This window comes from Diceros bicornis, chromosome 36, assembly GCF_020826845.1.
Source record: "Diceros bicornis minor isolate mBicDic1 chromosome 36, mDicBic1.mat.cur, whole genome shotgun sequence".
NCBI lineage: Eukaryota > Metazoa > Chordata > Mammalia > Perissodactyla > Rhinocerotidae > Diceros > Diceros bicornis.
The window spans coordinates 23,729,280-23,747,843 of NC_080775.1; the positions used below are offsets into that span (position 1 = coordinate 23,729,280).

At 40.5% G+C, this 18,564-nt stretch overlaps 1 protein-coding gene across 8 annotated transcripts in view; it reads left to right on the forward strand.

Annotated features, from left to right (window-relative positions):
- KIAA1217 (KIAA1217 ortholog) overlaps nucleotides 1-18,564 on the forward strand; it is a 293,303-nt gene that overhangs the window by 189,794 nt on the left and 84,945 nt on the right. For all 8 annotated transcript variants that reach the window (XM_058532571.1, XM_058532570.1, XM_058532577.1 and 5 more), the window contains 2 exons: nucleotides 3,783-3,981; nucleotides 8,047-8,140. In XM_058532571.1, coding sequence (XP_058388554.1) covers nucleotides 3,783-3,981; nucleotides 8,047-8,140 — 293 coding nt within the window. The remainder of the gene's footprint in view (nucleotides 1-3,782; nucleotides 3,982-8,046; nucleotides 8,141-18,564) is intronic.

Genomic DNA, 18,564 nt, shown 5'->3' on the forward strand with positions numbered 1-18,564 from the left:
CATATAGCAGACATCCCATAAGTGCATTTCCCTGTCCCCTTGCCTTCTTCATAAAAAGAGAGTTTATGATCCATAGACCTTCAGACTCCCTCTGTGAATCTGGAGCAGCCAGCACTAATTTAGAGCTAGGAAAGTATGCCAGAGCATGCAGAATCTCATCACTGTGCCAATAAAACGCCATGATATATTAAGAGAATTCCTTCTGAGTTTAAGCATTTCTAAATACCTTTCCTGAATTGAGAAAGCAAACTGAAGCAAGTGTAAAAAGACTATTCTCTGTTTGTAAAGGCATCTTTCCCATCTTCTCCAGATTTTCATGATCTATAACTGGACTTGTGTACCCAGCTGGCAGCTGCACCAGCCAGACCCTGAGGTAACCATAGTTTAGGCCCATTTTTTTTTTGTTTTTCACTCAGAGCCTACAAATTCTATTTCAAGCACACACACATACAGAATGCAGATGTGGGAATGAAAACCAGGCCCTTTGGGGGAGTGAGGCCGGGACAGTTGACTGTAGTGAGGCCATAAGTGGTCCATCTGCAGGGGCCTCGCCCAGGCATGGTTGGGACCCAGACCTCAGGAGTGGTTTTGGCCTTTTAATATGGCATTAGCAATCACATGGGATGGTCACCACGTCTCCTGTTTGGAGCGAAAACGTTTACACAATCTGTGATCAGACAGGCTTGAAATTTTTTTTGTACTCTGAAGAATGTGTAACAGCATGGATATTCTGGAAAACTAGCTCCCTGAAGATGCTGAGAATCAAAACTGTGATGGATGGAGAGGGAAAATTGAGTTGCTTATGCTGGATGCAAAAGGACTACTCCAATCAAGGAAACAGCCACTTCAGAATGTATTTCTAGTGTGTATACAAACCAAGAACGAGATTACTAGGCTGTTTATATCATGTAGCAAAAGCTCTTATAGCTTGGGTAGACCCCAATTGAACACTCCTTTTGGATGACTAATAAATCATTCATGCAACAAACACTTACTGAGAACCTACTATATAACAGCATCGCAGGTACTAAGGATACCATGGTGAACAACAGCTGAAAACATTAAAAAAATTCCCTGACCTCATGAAGCTTACATTCTAGAGGGAGAGACTGATGATAAACAATAGCAATGATTAAAATATGAATATAGTATATAGTGAAAAATGAAAATGCTCAGGAACAGAAATGAAGCAAGGATGGGGGTATGAAACATTAGGGAGAATCGGTGCTAAAATTTTGGATAAGGTGGTGAGGGAAGGCCTCGCTGAGAAGCGGACTTGAATGAAGACCTGATTGATGGTTTGGAAGGATATGGACCTAGATCAAAAATATTTCCTCCCAGATTTTCGAGGCTGTTTCTCGCTTGTCTTTGGTTTCTGGGTTGCTATGGAGACAGCTAATCCCTTTCTGACTCCCAATCCTTCCTTTGTGACTTTTCTCCTCACCCTAGGGAACTTGTAGGAACCTCTGTTTCCCCGCTGCCATCTGGAATGTCTCAGTGACAAGCCTGAGTGTGTTGAGCATTTCATGAACATTTTCAATCTCCAATCTCATGTGCTTCAGTTTGGGGGAAAATAAATTCTTATAATACTTTTTGTAAAACTTCTTGTCTGTTTATCCTGATCTCTTTTACCCAAATCCCCATTATTAGGAATTGAGATGCTCTGAAATAATTCTCTGTTTTTCCTGTTGGATTTCACCCTTTTCTCATCCATTAGTCTTTTTGCTCCACTTTCTGAGATTTCATCCACTTTCTCTTCTTCACTGAATTTTTCGTTTCTGCTCTCATTGTTCCCAGAGCTCGCTCCTTGTCTCCAAATGTTCCTTTTTTCTTGGACTGTCTCATCTCTTGAGTTCCTGTTTTCTGTTTATTTTCATCTCTTCTTTCATGTTAGAGGCTTTTATGACATGTCTGTTAATCCCCAGGAGTCTGTTAATGTATGAGCGAGGCACGGTCGTAGTATAACCGGGAAACTTTTCTATATGATCTGGCTGCTTCACATTGGGGTGATCAGACAGAACCTGACCGTTACCCTCCAGATTTATCTGTGGTCTCTTCTGATAGGCCAGTCAGCTTTCCTAGAGGGCTTCCTTTGGTTTCCTGACTGAGGTGTCAGCCCTTTGCCTGTCAGAGGGCACCTCACCCACCCTCCCCTGTGCCTGGTGAGCCAGAATCCAGTCTGTTTGGTTTGACCTTTTCAGTCCTCTTCCATGGATATGGGGAGTCACTTGGGTGGGATAGAAAAGGAGATGTGGGCAGGTTGCTACACCACTAGAAAAGAAAAGAAAGTTCAATCAGGCCTCATGTTCTCCACACGCTCTGTATTCCTACCTTCAGAAGGATCTGGTGCCTCATATCCCGAGCTTCCCTGGCCTGTGTGTTTTATGTGGCATTCTCCCCTTGAAGACTTAGGTGTCAGCTTTTTCCCATCTGCTATTGTTTCCCCTCTCATTCCCTTAATTCTTTGATTTAGGCTTTTTTATTCCTCATTGTCACTTTAATGGAATTTCAGGAGGAGGTGGAGATAAATTTGTTACTGCCATATTTAACCAAAAGTCATATTCTATTTTCTTTCCAGTCTCTCCTGCCAAAGCTTACTCTAGTGATAGTAGTCCCTTCTCAGTAGGTTCTCACAAGAAGTAGGATTCAAATTAAATGTCAGCATCTTCGATGGTTGTTTCAGTTGTTTATTTCTGAATAACAAGTAACCCTAAACATAGTGACTTAAAACCACAACAGTTATTTATTTGCTCATGATTCTGCAATTTGGGCAGGGCTTGGAGGGGGTATCTCATTTCTGTTTCATGTGACGTGGGGCAGCTTACGTGGGGGTTCCCCTCCCAAGATGGCTCACCCACGTGGCTAGCCATTGGTCCTGGCTGTAGAACAGGTGCTTAGTGGGGGCGGAAGTCAGGGCTTCCATCTTTCTCTGTGTGGCCTCCCCATGTGGCTCAGTTGGACTCCACAGAAACTTGGCTCCATGAGGGAGCATCGAAGACCGCACTCACCAAGAGGACAAGCTCTAGTGTGCAAGCAATTATCAAGCCTCCATTTTGCATCACATTTGCCAGTGTCCCATTGGCCAGAGCAAATCATGTGGCCAAGCCCAGACTCATCAGGGACATGAATACTGAGAGGCACGGTTCGTTGGGAGCCACATACCCCTTGGAACTCTAAAACGCTGTGATCCTGTGCTTGTGTTTTTCTTTGTATAACTGACTTGTTCCATTTTCTTCCTTGAAACATTGGGATGCCAAACTCTGTTCTTGTAAATAGTTTCGTATGGTATAAATATTCAATAAATATGTATTAGAGCCATAGAAATATTGTAGCATTTCCACTTAAAATGTTTCTGAATGGACTATAAAGGCTTAAACTATATATCTTATCCATTGCTATAATGAATGTGTTTCTAGTTAGTGAAAGACATAGAAAAAAATCACCCTACGGGGGTCACATTCCTAAATACACCTTTCAAGGGAATTAAGTATTGTCTTTTGCTTTAGGCTACCAGAGGTTAGCTTCTTGTCTTTTTGGTTTTAAAACAGTTGAAAATTAGCCTCTTTAACACCTGCCTGGACTCTTTAAGGAAAAAAATGGGTATTTATGTGATAACCAAAGAGTTCATTCCTTGGAAATTCCAAGCAATCATCTCTCATTTACATGCTGTCCCAGCTTTTCGTGAACTTTCCTGCCTGTGGTAGGGCAGAAGGGGCTTAGCTTGTGCTGCAGGTCGTGGAGTCTTGATCTGTGACTGATCGCTGTGTTCATTTTGCATGCAGGGGTTCTCTATCTCCAGTATGGAGATGAAACCAAGCAGCTCAGGATGCCGAATGAAATCACAAGTGCAGACACAATCCGTGCCCTGTTTGTAAGTGCCTTTCCCCAGCAACTCACCATGAAAATGTTGGAGTCGCCCAGTGTCGCCATTTACATCAAAGATGAAAGCCGAAATGTCTATTATGAATTAAATGATGTAAGGTAAGTAGTCACATCGTTTGTGTGTATGTGTCCACCATATTGCATTTACCATTGCTACAGTTTGTACCGAGTCCTAATCTCTTCATGGATCAAGCACGGCTATTATCCTGACTGGCAGGCTTTCCTTACCCAAGTGTGAATTCACTGTCTTGTTTTCTATAGTTCACTTACAAGGTGTGGTTTGCAAAGATGAAGACAGACTTCTCTCACACAGATTTTTGCATGTTACATCTGAAAATAACATAAGAAATGATCCAGTCCACGGTTTATCTAAGAGTTAGGGAAACTAAGACCAGAAAGGTGATGGAGAGACTTGATCAAGATCATAAGAGTTGAAAGACGTACTTACAACTGGAACTTTCCAAACTCCTTCTCAAGTGCTCTTTCCCTCATAGACAGAGCCTATGGACATTTTAGGTAATAATCCCACTGAGCAATTATTTACACCAACAAATTAGAATAAAAGCGGTGGACTCTATGCTATTGTCCACAAGAAAAGAGGCTGAGAAACATTCTCCCTTTCCATTTATTTCTTAAATAATTGGCCTTTACCAAAGGATCTCACTTTCCAGGTGGGCTTTCCCCCCAGTCCCTAGTAGAATGTATTCTAAACTGAGGCTAATGGAATCATGCTATAGTAAGTGGCACAGATAAAAGCATCTTTATCAACTGTCGTGCTGTTGTGTATAGAGCAGAAGGGGCCCATCTGACCTCTCCCAGCCAAACAGCCTGAGAAACAAGACTTAAATCAACACAAGCAAGCAATCGCTAGTATAGCCTGTAAACATTTTAGAACTTAAAAAATTATTTAGTGATAATCCAACCGTCTCATTTTATGGGACCAGAAACTCAGATGCATGAAAGTTAAGGGACTTACTTAAGATCACACAGCCAATTCATTTCCAAGCCAAGCTTCAAACCTGACTGTCCATATTCTTTTTTTTTTTTTTTTTTTTTTGTGAGGAGGACCAGCCCTGAGCTAACATCCAATGCCAATCCTCCTCTTTTTTGCTGAGGAAGACTGGCCCTGGGCTAACATCCATGCCCATCTTCCTCTACTTTATATGGGACGCCGCCACAGCATGGCCTAACGAGCGGTGCGTCGGTGCGCACCCGGGATCTGAACCGGCGAACCCCGGGCCGCCGCAGCGGAACGTGCGCACTTAACCGCCTGCACCACCGGGCTGGCCCCTGTCCATATTCTTGATCAAGAATTTTTTATTCCCTCAGAATGTTCCTTCCCTAACTTATCTGGGCCACAACTTGGATTTCTGGATCCCTGCCCCGTGGGGATAGCAGGCTGCCCTGTGTCTTCATGATTGAATTAATGGGAACCACTTTTTAAAAATACGCCTCTAGTGCGTAATAAATGTAAACTGATAAATATCTGATACTGATCACAAATGACATACTTAGGCGTGTGCCAAGGTGTATGAGTAATTTAGGGCTTTCAAAGTTTGACACATACCCTAAGGTGCGGGTGCTACCTTTGTTGCACAACCTCCCTGCTTTTAGAAAACATGTTAAATATTCATGGGTATCATAAAATTCATGTTTGTTTTCTGAAATAAATTATTAATCAAGCTGTCACGAAAAAAAATTCTGAATTTACAAAGCATAAACTGAAACATTAAGTAACCACATTATAGATAAAGAGTATGTTTGCCGTAACAAAATCCCATGGAGTATTTTCATGTGGACATGCTATTTCTCTGCGTTTGCAGTTAGAGGAATTGAAGGAGACGGTAATAATAAATACACATGAAACTACATGAAGCCACTTTTGATGATGGAGCTCAAGGCTGATGAGGTTATTATGAACCATTGAACCCCACTGTCTTGCAGAATTTTTATAATATTACCATGAGTCATGATATTCTAGAACTTTCCCCAAGCCTCAGAGTATTACTGCTAGAATTTCCTGTACGCATTCTTTGAGAGTGTCGTGAAGTAGTCACAGAGACAAATGGGAAGGAGGACAAAGAAGAAAAGATCCCCAAAACTTCCAAACTAAAATGATCCTCTTTAATGCCAATTCACTTGATCAAACAGATGAAAGCAGTGCTTGAGAGAAGTGATCACTTTAAACGTTAATAATTTTCAGTTAATATGTCTATATTTGCACAACTGATGGTCATCTTGAGCCTTATGCTGCAGTCCGAATAGCCTCATTTCTTTTAAATGTCATTTAAAATGTCTAAGTGGAAAGTCATTGATTTATAAATTTGTCTATAATTTTATTTTTTGGTGTTTTGATTTACATATAAAAATGCATCTAAAATATTTAGGTGGATCAAATGTTTTTATTTGGTGATGACTATAATGTTTATGCTAGATAATCACGTGTATGTCCTTTCAAGAGAATTGTTCTATTCCTTTGCTTATATGCATAAAATGCCTCAATTATATTTTATTTGAATGGTAGAATAAATTCTCACCATCAGCATTATATTGAACATCCTTTCCCCCCCAGAAAAATGTATCATGCAGATTTTAACTGAAGCCAGTGGCTTTAATCTTCCAAACCCAAAGACAAATTTCATTTCACATCCTTCAGTATTTTTGAAGTGAGAGTATATTTGTTAAACATTTGGCTATTTCATCATAGTGTTGGGTTTTCCATATTTTCCTTAGGGAAATGCTACAGAGAGTTCAGGTTGAAGTTCTGTGTTGTAAATGTTGCCATGGTAAATGCAATCTAGGCTTTTCCTGTTGGTTCGTCTTGGATGAACATGTTTCTAAATTCATCATAAACCAACCTCATATATTTTAAATACCTTTAGACTCACACTAAGTTTTTTCATAGCTCAAGTAAGATTTTCAGTTTCTTCACATCATCATTTGTGACGTCCCCCCCGAGCTCCAGGGTGAGTTCTTTTAGTGAATCCCCACATCCTTACTGTCTGTGAACTCTCCCCGCCCTAGTAACCTGGCCCCTTCTAGTAACTAGGACTGCATGCTCCCCCTTAAGCAAGACTTCTGATGAGCTCGTTGAAATCTGGAGCAACTGTGCAAGCTTGGGCTAGTCATTGCTTCAAAGCAATTACTGACGGATATTTAAAGAAGGGAAGCAAGACTAGTCCAAGAATCCTCCACTTCGTTTAAAACAAAAACATAACCCAATAATCCCACTGATTGCGATCAGCCCACAGAACGTGTGGCTGCACCTGGAGGAAAGGAATGCATCTTCTTGCACACAGTTCCCTGAGCTCACCGCCAGCACTGGAAGGAGTCACGGTGTAGATGGGGCTGGAAGTGCCTTGGGTGGCCTTTGTGCTGGTGAAAGCTGAATATGGAGGGAGAAGGACTTCATGGACATTCATATGCTCTTAAATAATTTAAGGTAGGCTCTGAGCAAGCTGTGGGACCTCTGTCCTTTGCCTGTGGTCTGACCAGGGCTCTAAATGTTGGGTTTAGAAGGAGAGACAGACAAGTGGAAGAATTTATCTTTTGCTTTTCCTTCTAAATATCCTGCACATCCAGTAATTCAACTTGTATGTAGAATGGTATTTTTAAAAACCCACTATGGAAGATAAAAAGGCATTATAAGATACTAGTTTTGATCTTTTTCTGGTCTGCAGATTCATTTTCTTTCCCTTGCCGAACGCATTTACAGGAAAAAAGCATTTTTCATTTGTGTGCATTACATGAGATAAGCAGAAAACCAGGTGTTTGGGCAAAGTAAACAGTTAAATATTTAAATATTAACCAAATCTCTTTGAACGTATTGTAAATACTGGAACTTTATTGTTTCTTAAAGTGTTAGCTTTCCTCGCTCAGAATCTTGAAAGTTCAGACACCTGATATTTTTGGGTGGAGAATGACTGGGAAAGAAAAATACTTTCCTGAGGAACAAAAAAAAGAAAAGAGAAGCTGAAGTCATTTTTCTTCTTTTCCTTATTTATTGTTGCCTATTTTATGTAAAAGAACATTTGTCTGGTTGATTGCAGACAATCGCTGGATTGTCTGTTGATGTCTTTGACCTGATTCTTGAGAGCTGGCGAAGGAAATGCCCAGAGTCAGGCTCCTTTCATCTGCCATAGTGATTGATGTTTTTGATTCCAGGAACATTCAGGACAGATCACTTCTCAAAGTGTACAACAAGGATCCGGCACATGCGTTCAATCACACACCGAAAACTATGAACGGAGACATGAGGGTAAGTGTTCCTGTTCTATTTTTTATTTTATTCAGTGGGTCAAACCATCCCTTCTTCTGGCACGTGCTCCTGATATAATCAGCCCCCCAACTCCACTACTGGGTTTCAGGGGTTCTCATCACGTATCTTGTCTAATGACTCATTATTTGTTCCTTGGTAGAGAAATCAGATTTCCCTGTCTTTTGGGGCAAAGGGATTGAAATAGGGCCTGACACAGCCTAATTCATCTCTCAGCATGGAGTTTAGTTATGTCCTCACTCCAAGGGGGATCCTGAACCTTTACATAAAAGGGTCCTTGGTCCGTAATACATTAACTTACTTAGAGGAACTCTTGCTATTTTTTTTCCAATTAAAACAAAATAATATACAAAAAATGGGGGAAAAAAACTTGTGCACAATTGCCTGTAAAATCTATTAATGTTCTTACGTCAGTTATTCCAAGTCCTAGCATTCTAATTAAATTATTCATCTTCTAATTCAAGACTGTTTGCTGTTGTACTATATTAAATATTATCAAATCTTATCTCAATCGTGTTGAGGGCATAGGACAAAAATCTACATGATTTGGGAGCTAAAATTCTCTAGATTTAGATCATCTCAGGAAATCACCCCAATATTCAAAGCACACAGGGATGTTTTGAAGAAAAAAGAACAGGGGAAGTGAAAAGGCATATTTTAAAATCACATTAATACAGGTCCACTAGGAAGGGATTGAGTTTCTAACAATAGTGCCGCGTTTCTCTGCAGTAAAACTGGAAGAGGAAAAAAAAGACTAGCTTTTCCAGGTGTACCTACCTCCTCACCCCACACACACCCACAAATTTAGAAGGTGCTGTGTGCCATTTTATATCATCCTTTCTGAGGATCAGCACTCAGCTGGATGCTGGAGTTTAATTAGAAAAAAATAAATTAATAGATTTTATTGCCAAAGAAACCCAGGAAATATCTGTCCTGGAGTCGCAGTAGAGTTCTTGAGGTGAAAGTGTCTCTGTTTCCTGATGGCGTGTATTAGTCTTCTATTGCTGCTGTAACAAATTATTACACATTTAGTGGCTTAAAGTGACACAGATTTACTATCTTACAGTTCTCGAGGTCAGAAGTCCAACAGGGGTCTCAGTGGACTAAAATCAAGGGATCATCAGCATTCCTTTCTGGAAGCTCTAGAGAGAATCTGTTTCCTTTTTTCTCCAGCCTCTAGAGGTCGCCCACATCCCTTGGCTTGTCGTCCCCTGCCTCCATCTTCAAACCCAGCAAAATAGCATCTCTCTGACCCTGCTTCCATCATCACACCTCTAACGCTCCCTCTTCCACTGTTAAGCACACTTGCGATTACATTGGGCCCACCCGATACTCCAGAATAATCTCCTGATTTAAGGTCAGCAGATTAGCCACCTTAATCCCCCTTTCCCCTGTAGTCACAAATTCCAGGGATTAGGATGCAGACATCATTGTTCTGCCTACCACACAGGGTGTGTGCGTTTAGGAGGCCAGGAGATCCAGTAGAAAGTGCTGGAAGAATTTCCGTGTAATTCTGGACTGGAATCTGAGTGATGACATGGGGGATCCGAGCCTACACTTTTGCAGGAAAAGGGCTCTTATGGACTCAGCTGCTGCTTTTGTATGTCAGAAACGATGTGTGATTTGAAGTGAAGGCTGTGTTGCTACTTCAGAAAATTAAGGATTTTGAGGTTTATTTTTAGCCAGTTACACTTTCAATGCAAACCAGCACCAGGTGTAGACAGATTGAGTCATGCGCATCACGAAGCAGGAACAGAATATCACGATATCCTTTGCCTTTTATTACTGCGTTGTTCTCTTTCTCGGTGACATTCTTAAGAGTCTTTGCTGCCTTGGATATCTTTATTTTTCCATAGGTCTAGCCTTCAAACCAGAGTTTCTTGGTGCTCAGAGTTCTGTTTCTGTTACACGGAGCTCACACAGGGCCCGAGAATCGCCTCTGAAAATCCTGTTTATGGCTGGAGAGGACACCTGTTTCAACTCTTAAGCAGATGTGGTCCCTACATAAAGACCAGCAGTGAGCACAGTGAGAACCAAATATTAACCATCTGGATGAAGCTTATGAGAAGTCAGAACTTTTGCCGTGGGTTTCCGTAAAGTTGTTCTGTTTTTACTTTTAGACGACACCCTAGTGGTCACTTTCTGAGTTACCCACAGCCTACTTGAGACAGCAGTTTTTTATCTGAGAAAATCAGCTGTTGTCCGCAGATGAGCAGACAACAAGTATTCACCATCCAACCCACAGGAAAGCTTTTGTTTTGGTGAAGACTCTTAGAAATGAGAAAGAGAACGCAGTTTAAAAACAAACTAGGTGTAATCATGCCTGCAGTTTGTAACTTGGCCCCTATTCACGGATTCCAGAAGCTAAAAGATATGGAATTCCTTCAGCCTCACCTTTTGGCTATGGAGGTTGGAATTCTCTCCTTTCTTGATGAATGTTGCTGCCTTGCCATTCAAGGGAAGGAAGCTTTGTTGAGCCCTGTCTGAGCGCAGCTGCATAGCTCCATTGCTCATGGTGAAGAACAGAAATAGAGAATAGAGCAAGGATCAATTGTTGTAGACTAAACCAAGCTGCACAGTGGGTTTCGGGGAGCTCCATCCTTCCGTACGTTTGCAGTGTGTGCATGGCTGTGAAGGAATTTGATGATGACTGCTCACATGAATCAGTTATGCAGCCCCGCACCTGAAGTCATTTGACTTCTACAACAGTCAGTTCTCCAGAGCAGTATTCTGATGGTTGTGGTGTAATTCAGGAAGCACGTTAAACTAAAGTATTAACTCCTAGGTTGTGGGCCTCTGAGCATGCATGGAGTATATGCTTGGTGGGGAAGACATGGGTCCAGTTTTCATCTAGCATCTATTTGAGCAATTTTGAGGCCACGCTGTCTAATGAGACTCATGGTTCTCTGCTGGAAATGAGCACACCTGGCTCCTGACTCTTTACATGTGGGTGCAGATCACCCCAATCTCATTTAATCGCCTGGCTTTTGTTTTGTTACATTAGATAGTAGCTTTGATAATTCAGTTTCCAAGGGACTGAGCTCATCTTATGGAACAGACCCTTTTTGCAAAAATTATGTGTGTACTCAGAGGGTTTGTAATTCACAGATGCACGGCTCAGAGAGGAGCCATTCCATTCCATGGCTCTCAAAAGGTACCGGTGACTTCCTGTTCATCAAACCAGTGGCTTTTTCACAGTTTCTGGGCTTCTCCATCATCTTATGTGCTTTGAGTTTACTTCCTGAGATTCTCTGCTCCCATCATTCAGTTCTCTCCCTCTTGTATGTCTTTAATTTGTAGTTATATGTAGAGTGCTAGCAGATTTGCATTTAGAACGTATTCTCCAGGATTGGCCCAGCATCTTAAATTACTTCCTAATACCCAAATCAGTCACTGCTTCCCAGACCTCTTCTATTTGAGCTCTGCATTTGACACCAATGAGTGGTCTTAGAAACCTTAATTTCCATACACTATCATTTCTAAATTCCGTGCCTACATTGAAACACACCTCAGGCCCCTTAATTCACTGACTCTTCTTCCTCTTGCCCCACAAAATGGTCTTCACTGTGTTTAGGCAGGCTTCACCAGTTCGTATGTATGAGTTTTTAAATTTGCTCTTTTTTTATCTGCATCTTTTCACTTGTGATTTTCATCCTACTGCTGTAAGTCGATGACCCTTGAAACTATGTCCCTGGTTCTGCCATTTCTCTAGAGTTCAAGACCCAGTTGTTCAAGTTCCAAGTGGTTGTCTTCATATGGATATTCTCCCAGTGTTCCCAGTGTATCCTATTGAAAAACAAATCCTAATCTTTTTTCCCCCAAGCCTTTTCCTCCTTGCTTCTCTATCTTTGTGAATGATGGAGTGACTGTGATGGTGTGTATATGTGTGTGCACACGTGTGTGTTTGTGTTTTGAAGGGTGGGGAATAGATTTAAAAAGTTGAATTATCGGTGATTCTTCAATTGCTTAACTCCTGTTTCTTACCACATCCCACCAGTCACCAGAACTCATCCATTCCACTCTGCGTTGCCTCTTCCAGAGGGCCCTTCTGCCGTTGCCTGCACCACTGCTCTTACAACAGCTGTTTTGAGCATTGACTAAGCACTTTCATAGGTAATTTTATTTAATCCTCAAGACAACATCTTGAAGCAGGTATTAGGATAAGCCCTCTTATTTATAGCCCAGGAGACAGTGGCTTAGGTATGTTAAGAAATTTGCCCAAGGCCACATAACTAGCGAGTGGCAGAGCTGAGATTTGAACCCAGGCAGCTGGGCTCCAGATTGCAGGCTCTTAGCAACACTGCTCTGCTGCTGTAGTTACAGCATTCATTATTTTTCTACTGGTCAGTTGTGCAGCCGTTTAACTAGCCTATCCAGCTCTAGTCTAACAACTAGTTCCCAAGACATCTCACTAAGCCCAGCTCCCCATTGTGCAAAGAATAGGACAGGCCAGTGGTCAGTATCATTTCCACCCCAACACCCAAGCAGAGCCACCTCACCGTTCTTACCCCAAGTAGCTGAAATGCTCTCTTCCTCCCCACATACCTGCCTTTCAAAATTCCACCCATCTATCATACTACAGGACAACTGCCCAATTCCCTCAACAGACTGCTTGCGTGAAAAAAGGGTGGCAGGGGACACTGTTGCTATGTTTCTCAGCTCTCTTCTGTACCATAACAACCAAAGGCCATGTGCGAACCTTCTTTGGATCCTGATTGGAGCTAACCAACTGTAAAAGACATCTTTGAAGCTATTTGGGAAATTTGCACATGTGTTAGGAATCAGATGATATTAAGGAATAACTGGTAATTCTGTTGGGTATAATAATGGCTTGGTGGTTATGTTTTTTAAAATGAGACATACTAAAGTATTTACAGGCTAAATGGCATGATTAATGGGATTTACTTTAAAATACTCCAGCAAAACAAACCCAAAAGTGGAAATAAATGAAACAAAATTGGGAAAACAAAAAAATGTCAAAGCTGGATGATGGGAGTTCATTATATTATTTTCTGTACTTTTTTTTTTTTTTTTGGTGAGGAAGATTGGCCCTGAGCTAACATCTGTTGGCAATCTTCCTCTTTTTGCTTGAGGAAGATTGTCCCTAGCTAACATCCATGCCAATCTTCCTCTACTTTGTATATGGGACACCACCACAGCATGGCTTGATGAGCATCGTGTAGGTCCGCACCCGGGATCTGAACCTGCAAAACCCAGGCTGCCAAAGCGGAGTGTGCAAACTTAACCACTATGCCACCGGGCCAGCCTATCTACACTTTTTTTATGTTTGAAAATTTCCATAATGAAATGTTAAAAACTAAAAACTTGCTTTTAGAGGCCAAAGAAAAGACTGCCTATTCTGTGAAGCTTTCCCTAATGCTCTGTCAGAACTTCTTTTCTTTGGGGGGCACATTGCACGTTCTCCTGGTGTTATAATCATGCAGGTACATGTTCCTCTCATCCTCAAGACTGTAAGTTCTTCAACGGCACAATCCAGCTCATGTTCATCTTTGTATCCCTTGGAAAGCCAGTGCTGGTGTCTTCCCCATGGTGAATGTAAACACTTGTTAAACAGGGTGCATTGAGTACTGTAATGATAGTGCCACAAATGCTCTATTATTCATTTTCTGTCATTAATGAGAACCCACTGTAAAAATATCTCTCTGTTCTCATCACCAGAAATAGTTGTGCTTCTCCCAGTTTATTTTTATCATGTGGACGCTTTGAATCTTGTAAGTGATCATTTTCCCTCTTTGTGCTGCTAATCTAAAGCTTAGAATTAAATTTGTGGCCCACCCACAGCCAGCTACAGACATTTGCGGTGTGTATTTTGTGTGTTGGCTTCATTCCTGGCCTCTCTTTTTAATTTTCCTACTTTCATCTTCTTTTTATCATACATTCCACTTTGACTTTTTTTTTTTTTTTGGTAAAATTGTAATAATTTATGTGAACACTACTAATTTCTTTGTGGAATCAGGATATAAGTAGTAGTCATTCTATATCATTGTTTTTCTGGGTATAAGATAATAGAGCTTCTTGTGTCTATATAGAAAGCAATGTGTTAAATACTTTACATATTACTTAAATTAGTCAATACCTCTGCAAAGCAGATTTACTGATTCAATTTTTACAGATGATGCAACTGAGCCCAGTGACGTCGTTCCCAGGCCCACACAGCTGGTAAATGTCAGACATTGGATTTGAACCCAGTTCTTTCTGACTCTTTGTATTCAGCCCACAGCCTCCCTTCCTTGATATTTCCATTCAAGTTTTGCAAGTTTTGAAATGATGCTCCTAGTAAGATTTTAGAACACATAAAATGTCCTTTTTTGAGTATTTGTTTCCCTTCTTAATTCTACTATGTGTCTATTTCATGGCATCCTTTTATATTTAACTTTACTCCATTCTGTTCTCTTCTGACCAGGTTAAAAAGATATCCCACAAAAAAAAGAGAAAAAGAAGTATGTGCCTACTTAATATGTCTGAAGTGTCCAGGCCATGAGCTCTTTTTTCCACAAGGCAGTGTTCTGGTTGAGAAGAACCATTAGGATTTGGGGGGTGGAGATGAAAATAATCCTGTAGAAATGGAACAAAATAGAATCCCATAGAAATGGAATTTTCGGAAAACACTCCTAGTGTAATTTTCTTTCCTTCATTCAAGGTGCTTCTTGACCTAGCCACCATGGTATTCCCTTCCCTCACAGAACGACAGTGGTATTAACAACTAACATTCATGATAAACTGACTCTGTGCCAGGTACCGTGCTGAGCGTTTTGCTCATTTGATTTTCAAAACAGCCCAGTGTGAGAAGCATTCTTATTATCCCCTTGTTTCAGATGTGGAAACTGAGGATCAGGGAGTTAGAGAACTTAGAGCCACATAGCTTGTCAGAGGGAGAGCTGAATTCGGAGCCAGGCAGGCCAGCTCTAGAACTGGCCATCTTAACCACTCCGGTGGTCACTGCTGTCCTTCTCCACGCCACTGTCTTCACTACTTCCGCAGAACGTTACTTGTCTACCTCCCACTCTTAGCACACCCAGCTTTTTCTGCCTGCACTGGAGTTATTGATGTATATATCTTAAGTTCCTTTCCAATCTCTAAGCTTTTCAGAGGCAAACACCCTATTCCACATACCTTCACGTGCCCTCTGTTTTCCTGCAACAATGTCCTGCTCTGAGGAAATTCTCCTCAAATGTCTGGATGAGAGAGGGGCTCACTTTAGACTTTTCCTATCACAGACTTTCAGTGAATGCCCTCTCTACTAAGATCAGTACAATGATTTGTAAATGTAAACATTTGAGGTTACAACACAATCCCTTGTTTATTCCCATAGTTGTTTTGACCAAAATGAGAGATAAGAATGTCTGTCAACAAAATTCCCCATCCTATCAGTATAATTTTATCACAGTAAATAACCCTAAAGTTTAAGATGAGAATAACGGATTTGTCAGATTAAAGTTAAGTGTCAAAACGCACACATATCTGCCCTTATTAAAAATTTTATTTTCAGGAGTTAAATTCATCTATGGTGGAAAGTAAGCTGATCTCTGGAAAACAAGTTAAATAAGACAGATCTTGTATTGCTGTATGTGTAACTCAATAGGACAAATCTTGCTTTTAGATTGAGTTGGTAGTCACTATTTCAAATACCTCCAAACTTATAAAATGGGAGTGATGATTTCAGAAAGTTAACGTAATTCCATTATTGTGAAATTTCACTGGTTCATTCACCCAACTGTTAGGGTTGAATCCCTCCTTTGGTTCAGGCTCTTGTACAAGATTCTGAAGATATAATAGTGAGCAAGTATAGTAACTGCCCTCACAGATCTTACAGTCTAGTAGAAGACCAGAAAGTCAATAACCAATAATGATACAGATATCTATAATTTTCACATCAGTTCCAGGCTATGTGAAATGCTTGCTTTCTTTCTATTATTTGCTTAAGTTAACACTACGGAACTCATTTATGAGTGATGTACCTAATTATGTCCCTTTTATGTCATGTCTTTCTGACAGGCAAAAAGATGTTTCCATTGCAATTGGTAAAGAATTACTCTTATTGAAATGATTAGCTAGACAAACACATCTTAATACAGTGGCGATCCAGAACAAGGTAGATATTTTCTTCCTCTCTTGCTGCTTCCAGTTTTACTTTATTTTTTAAGAAGCAAGAAAAGGTAATATATGCTCATCTGATACGCAGCTCCCAAGCGATACAAATCTCATCTTTCCTGCTATGTGGCTGCCTGCTTTTCTTTGCACTTTTTTTTTTTTGTCATTGAGAGGTTATGACAACATGAGCCATATTGTATTTATAAACATCACGTGTTTCCTTGATATGGCTTGCAGTCTCTGCCAGACGGAGCACATGGAAGAAACATTTCTCGTTAGCTCAGCATTGGTTTTAGTTATGCTGATTTCCGGGACAGGAAAAATGCCTTCCTACTCAGATTCAACTTTCATAGAGTAAAAACAAAACCTCTGAATGTCCGTGAAATAGTTTTAACAACGGTGGACACTGCTCCTTTAAACCACATATTTTGACTAAAAGCTTCCTTCTGTAAAAAACCCAAGCCTCCCATTTAGTCACCATAAAGACAGGCAGAGCTGGCAGCCTTAGAGAGATGGGTGGTTTCAAGGTCTCTGCAAGTCTAGAAAGTTTCTCCTAGAAGAGAAAGGTTCATGGAATATGTAAGGTAAGAACTGTGCCTTTATAACAAAATATAATTTTCAGAATTGTTTTTGTCATGCTATGGCACATTTACATTTGATGGAGCCAAGTTTTCTGTATTCAAGTTCAATTCAATGAGGAATTTAAATTTTAGGTTTTTATTTTAACTTCTTGCGCACTGCTTAGAAGGAAACTTCTTTGTTATTGGCGTTAATCTGTTTTTGTAAATCCGGTTAAATTACATTGGGCTGTCTCCAATTTATAAATCTTGTGATCTAGTCTCTGTTTAACCTTATAATTTAGAAAAGGATTTAAAATGTCAACATCGTCTGCTAGTACAGATCTCATTGATTTATGGTTTGTGGCAATTTTCAGTGTTTTCACGAAGATGTTGACCTCCATTCAGTTTCTGAAAAAAATGTAGAAAATTTGAAGGCGTGAAGTGGGGGGGAATTAGCGTGTGTCCTTCAACATTCTAGGGAAAAATTATTTGTTGTTTTTTCCTTCTGAAACGCACCTTAAATTTTAAAATAAAAATATTTCTTTTATCTTGGTTTTGCAAATTTGTTAAAGAAATATCAATTTAAGCTTTGTGAATAACATTTAAAACATCTACAATTTTTACAGAACAGGCATAAGCCTATTATATCAAGTTTAATGCTTGCCTGAAAAAGTCTTTGGCAGAAATTATATTTACTTGAGATAACTATTCTGTCTTACTCTGGCAATAGTGTTACAATGTTTTGCGTTTATTTCATTTAGAGGAATTTAATAAGAGCAATGTCCTTTTAAATCAATCTGTTTCCTTTTAAAGGTACATGTGTGCCTGGATCTGCTTGTCTGTATCCCTGTGGATATCTTTATCCCAATTTATAGATGAGTTAATATGTATATGAAGTTATTATCCGATGTGGTCTAAATAATGTATACACGTGTTACTCATCATAGTAATGCTGTGGCATTGGTACTATTATACCCATTTTAAGGTTGGAAAATTGATGCCGAGAGAGATTAAGCAACAAGATCGCACACTAGTAAGTAGCAAAGCTGAGATCCAAACCCAAGCCGACTGTCTCTATAGTCCTTACTTTAAAATCCTACATTGCACAGCCTTACCAGTAGTTTAGAGCTCCAAGTCTGGAGTCAGATGCAGATAATTTATCTTGAAAGTAATAATTATAGATAAGTGATGCATATTTGGCTTGAAGATAAATTATTTTGTACCATTTTGTAATTTTTTTCTTTCCAGATTTGTAGCATCCAAAAGTTAGTATCAGCCTGGTTGTTGATCCAGGGACCTGGTCACAGTTTACCTGGAAGGAAGGGAAAGCAGTGAACATCAGATAGTGTGGGGACAGCAAGAAGCACTGTGGATAAACTTCCCTTTCCTCCTAAGTGCTTTCTTCTTTGCCTCACGTGCTGTGTCACTCACGAAGACTGTTTTCATGGGACAGGGCAGGGAGTGCATTCGTGAAGTTGATTTGGAAGGGAGAAAGTGTCTTTGAATGGAGACTGCCCACCTGTGCCTGCCTGCTGCCCTCTGAGGCTTCTGGCAGACCTGTTAAGAGACAGAGAGGAAGAAAGTTAAAGGGCATTGAGGGCGGAGGGTTCTGGAGTCAGGGCAGCTAGCTGAGACACCTCAGAGGCAAGGACTGTTGCTTTCCTCACCCCCGCCCCACACCTCCCCAAGACTGAGACATCCACTCAGCTGCAAAAATATCCTGGTGATTTGTGA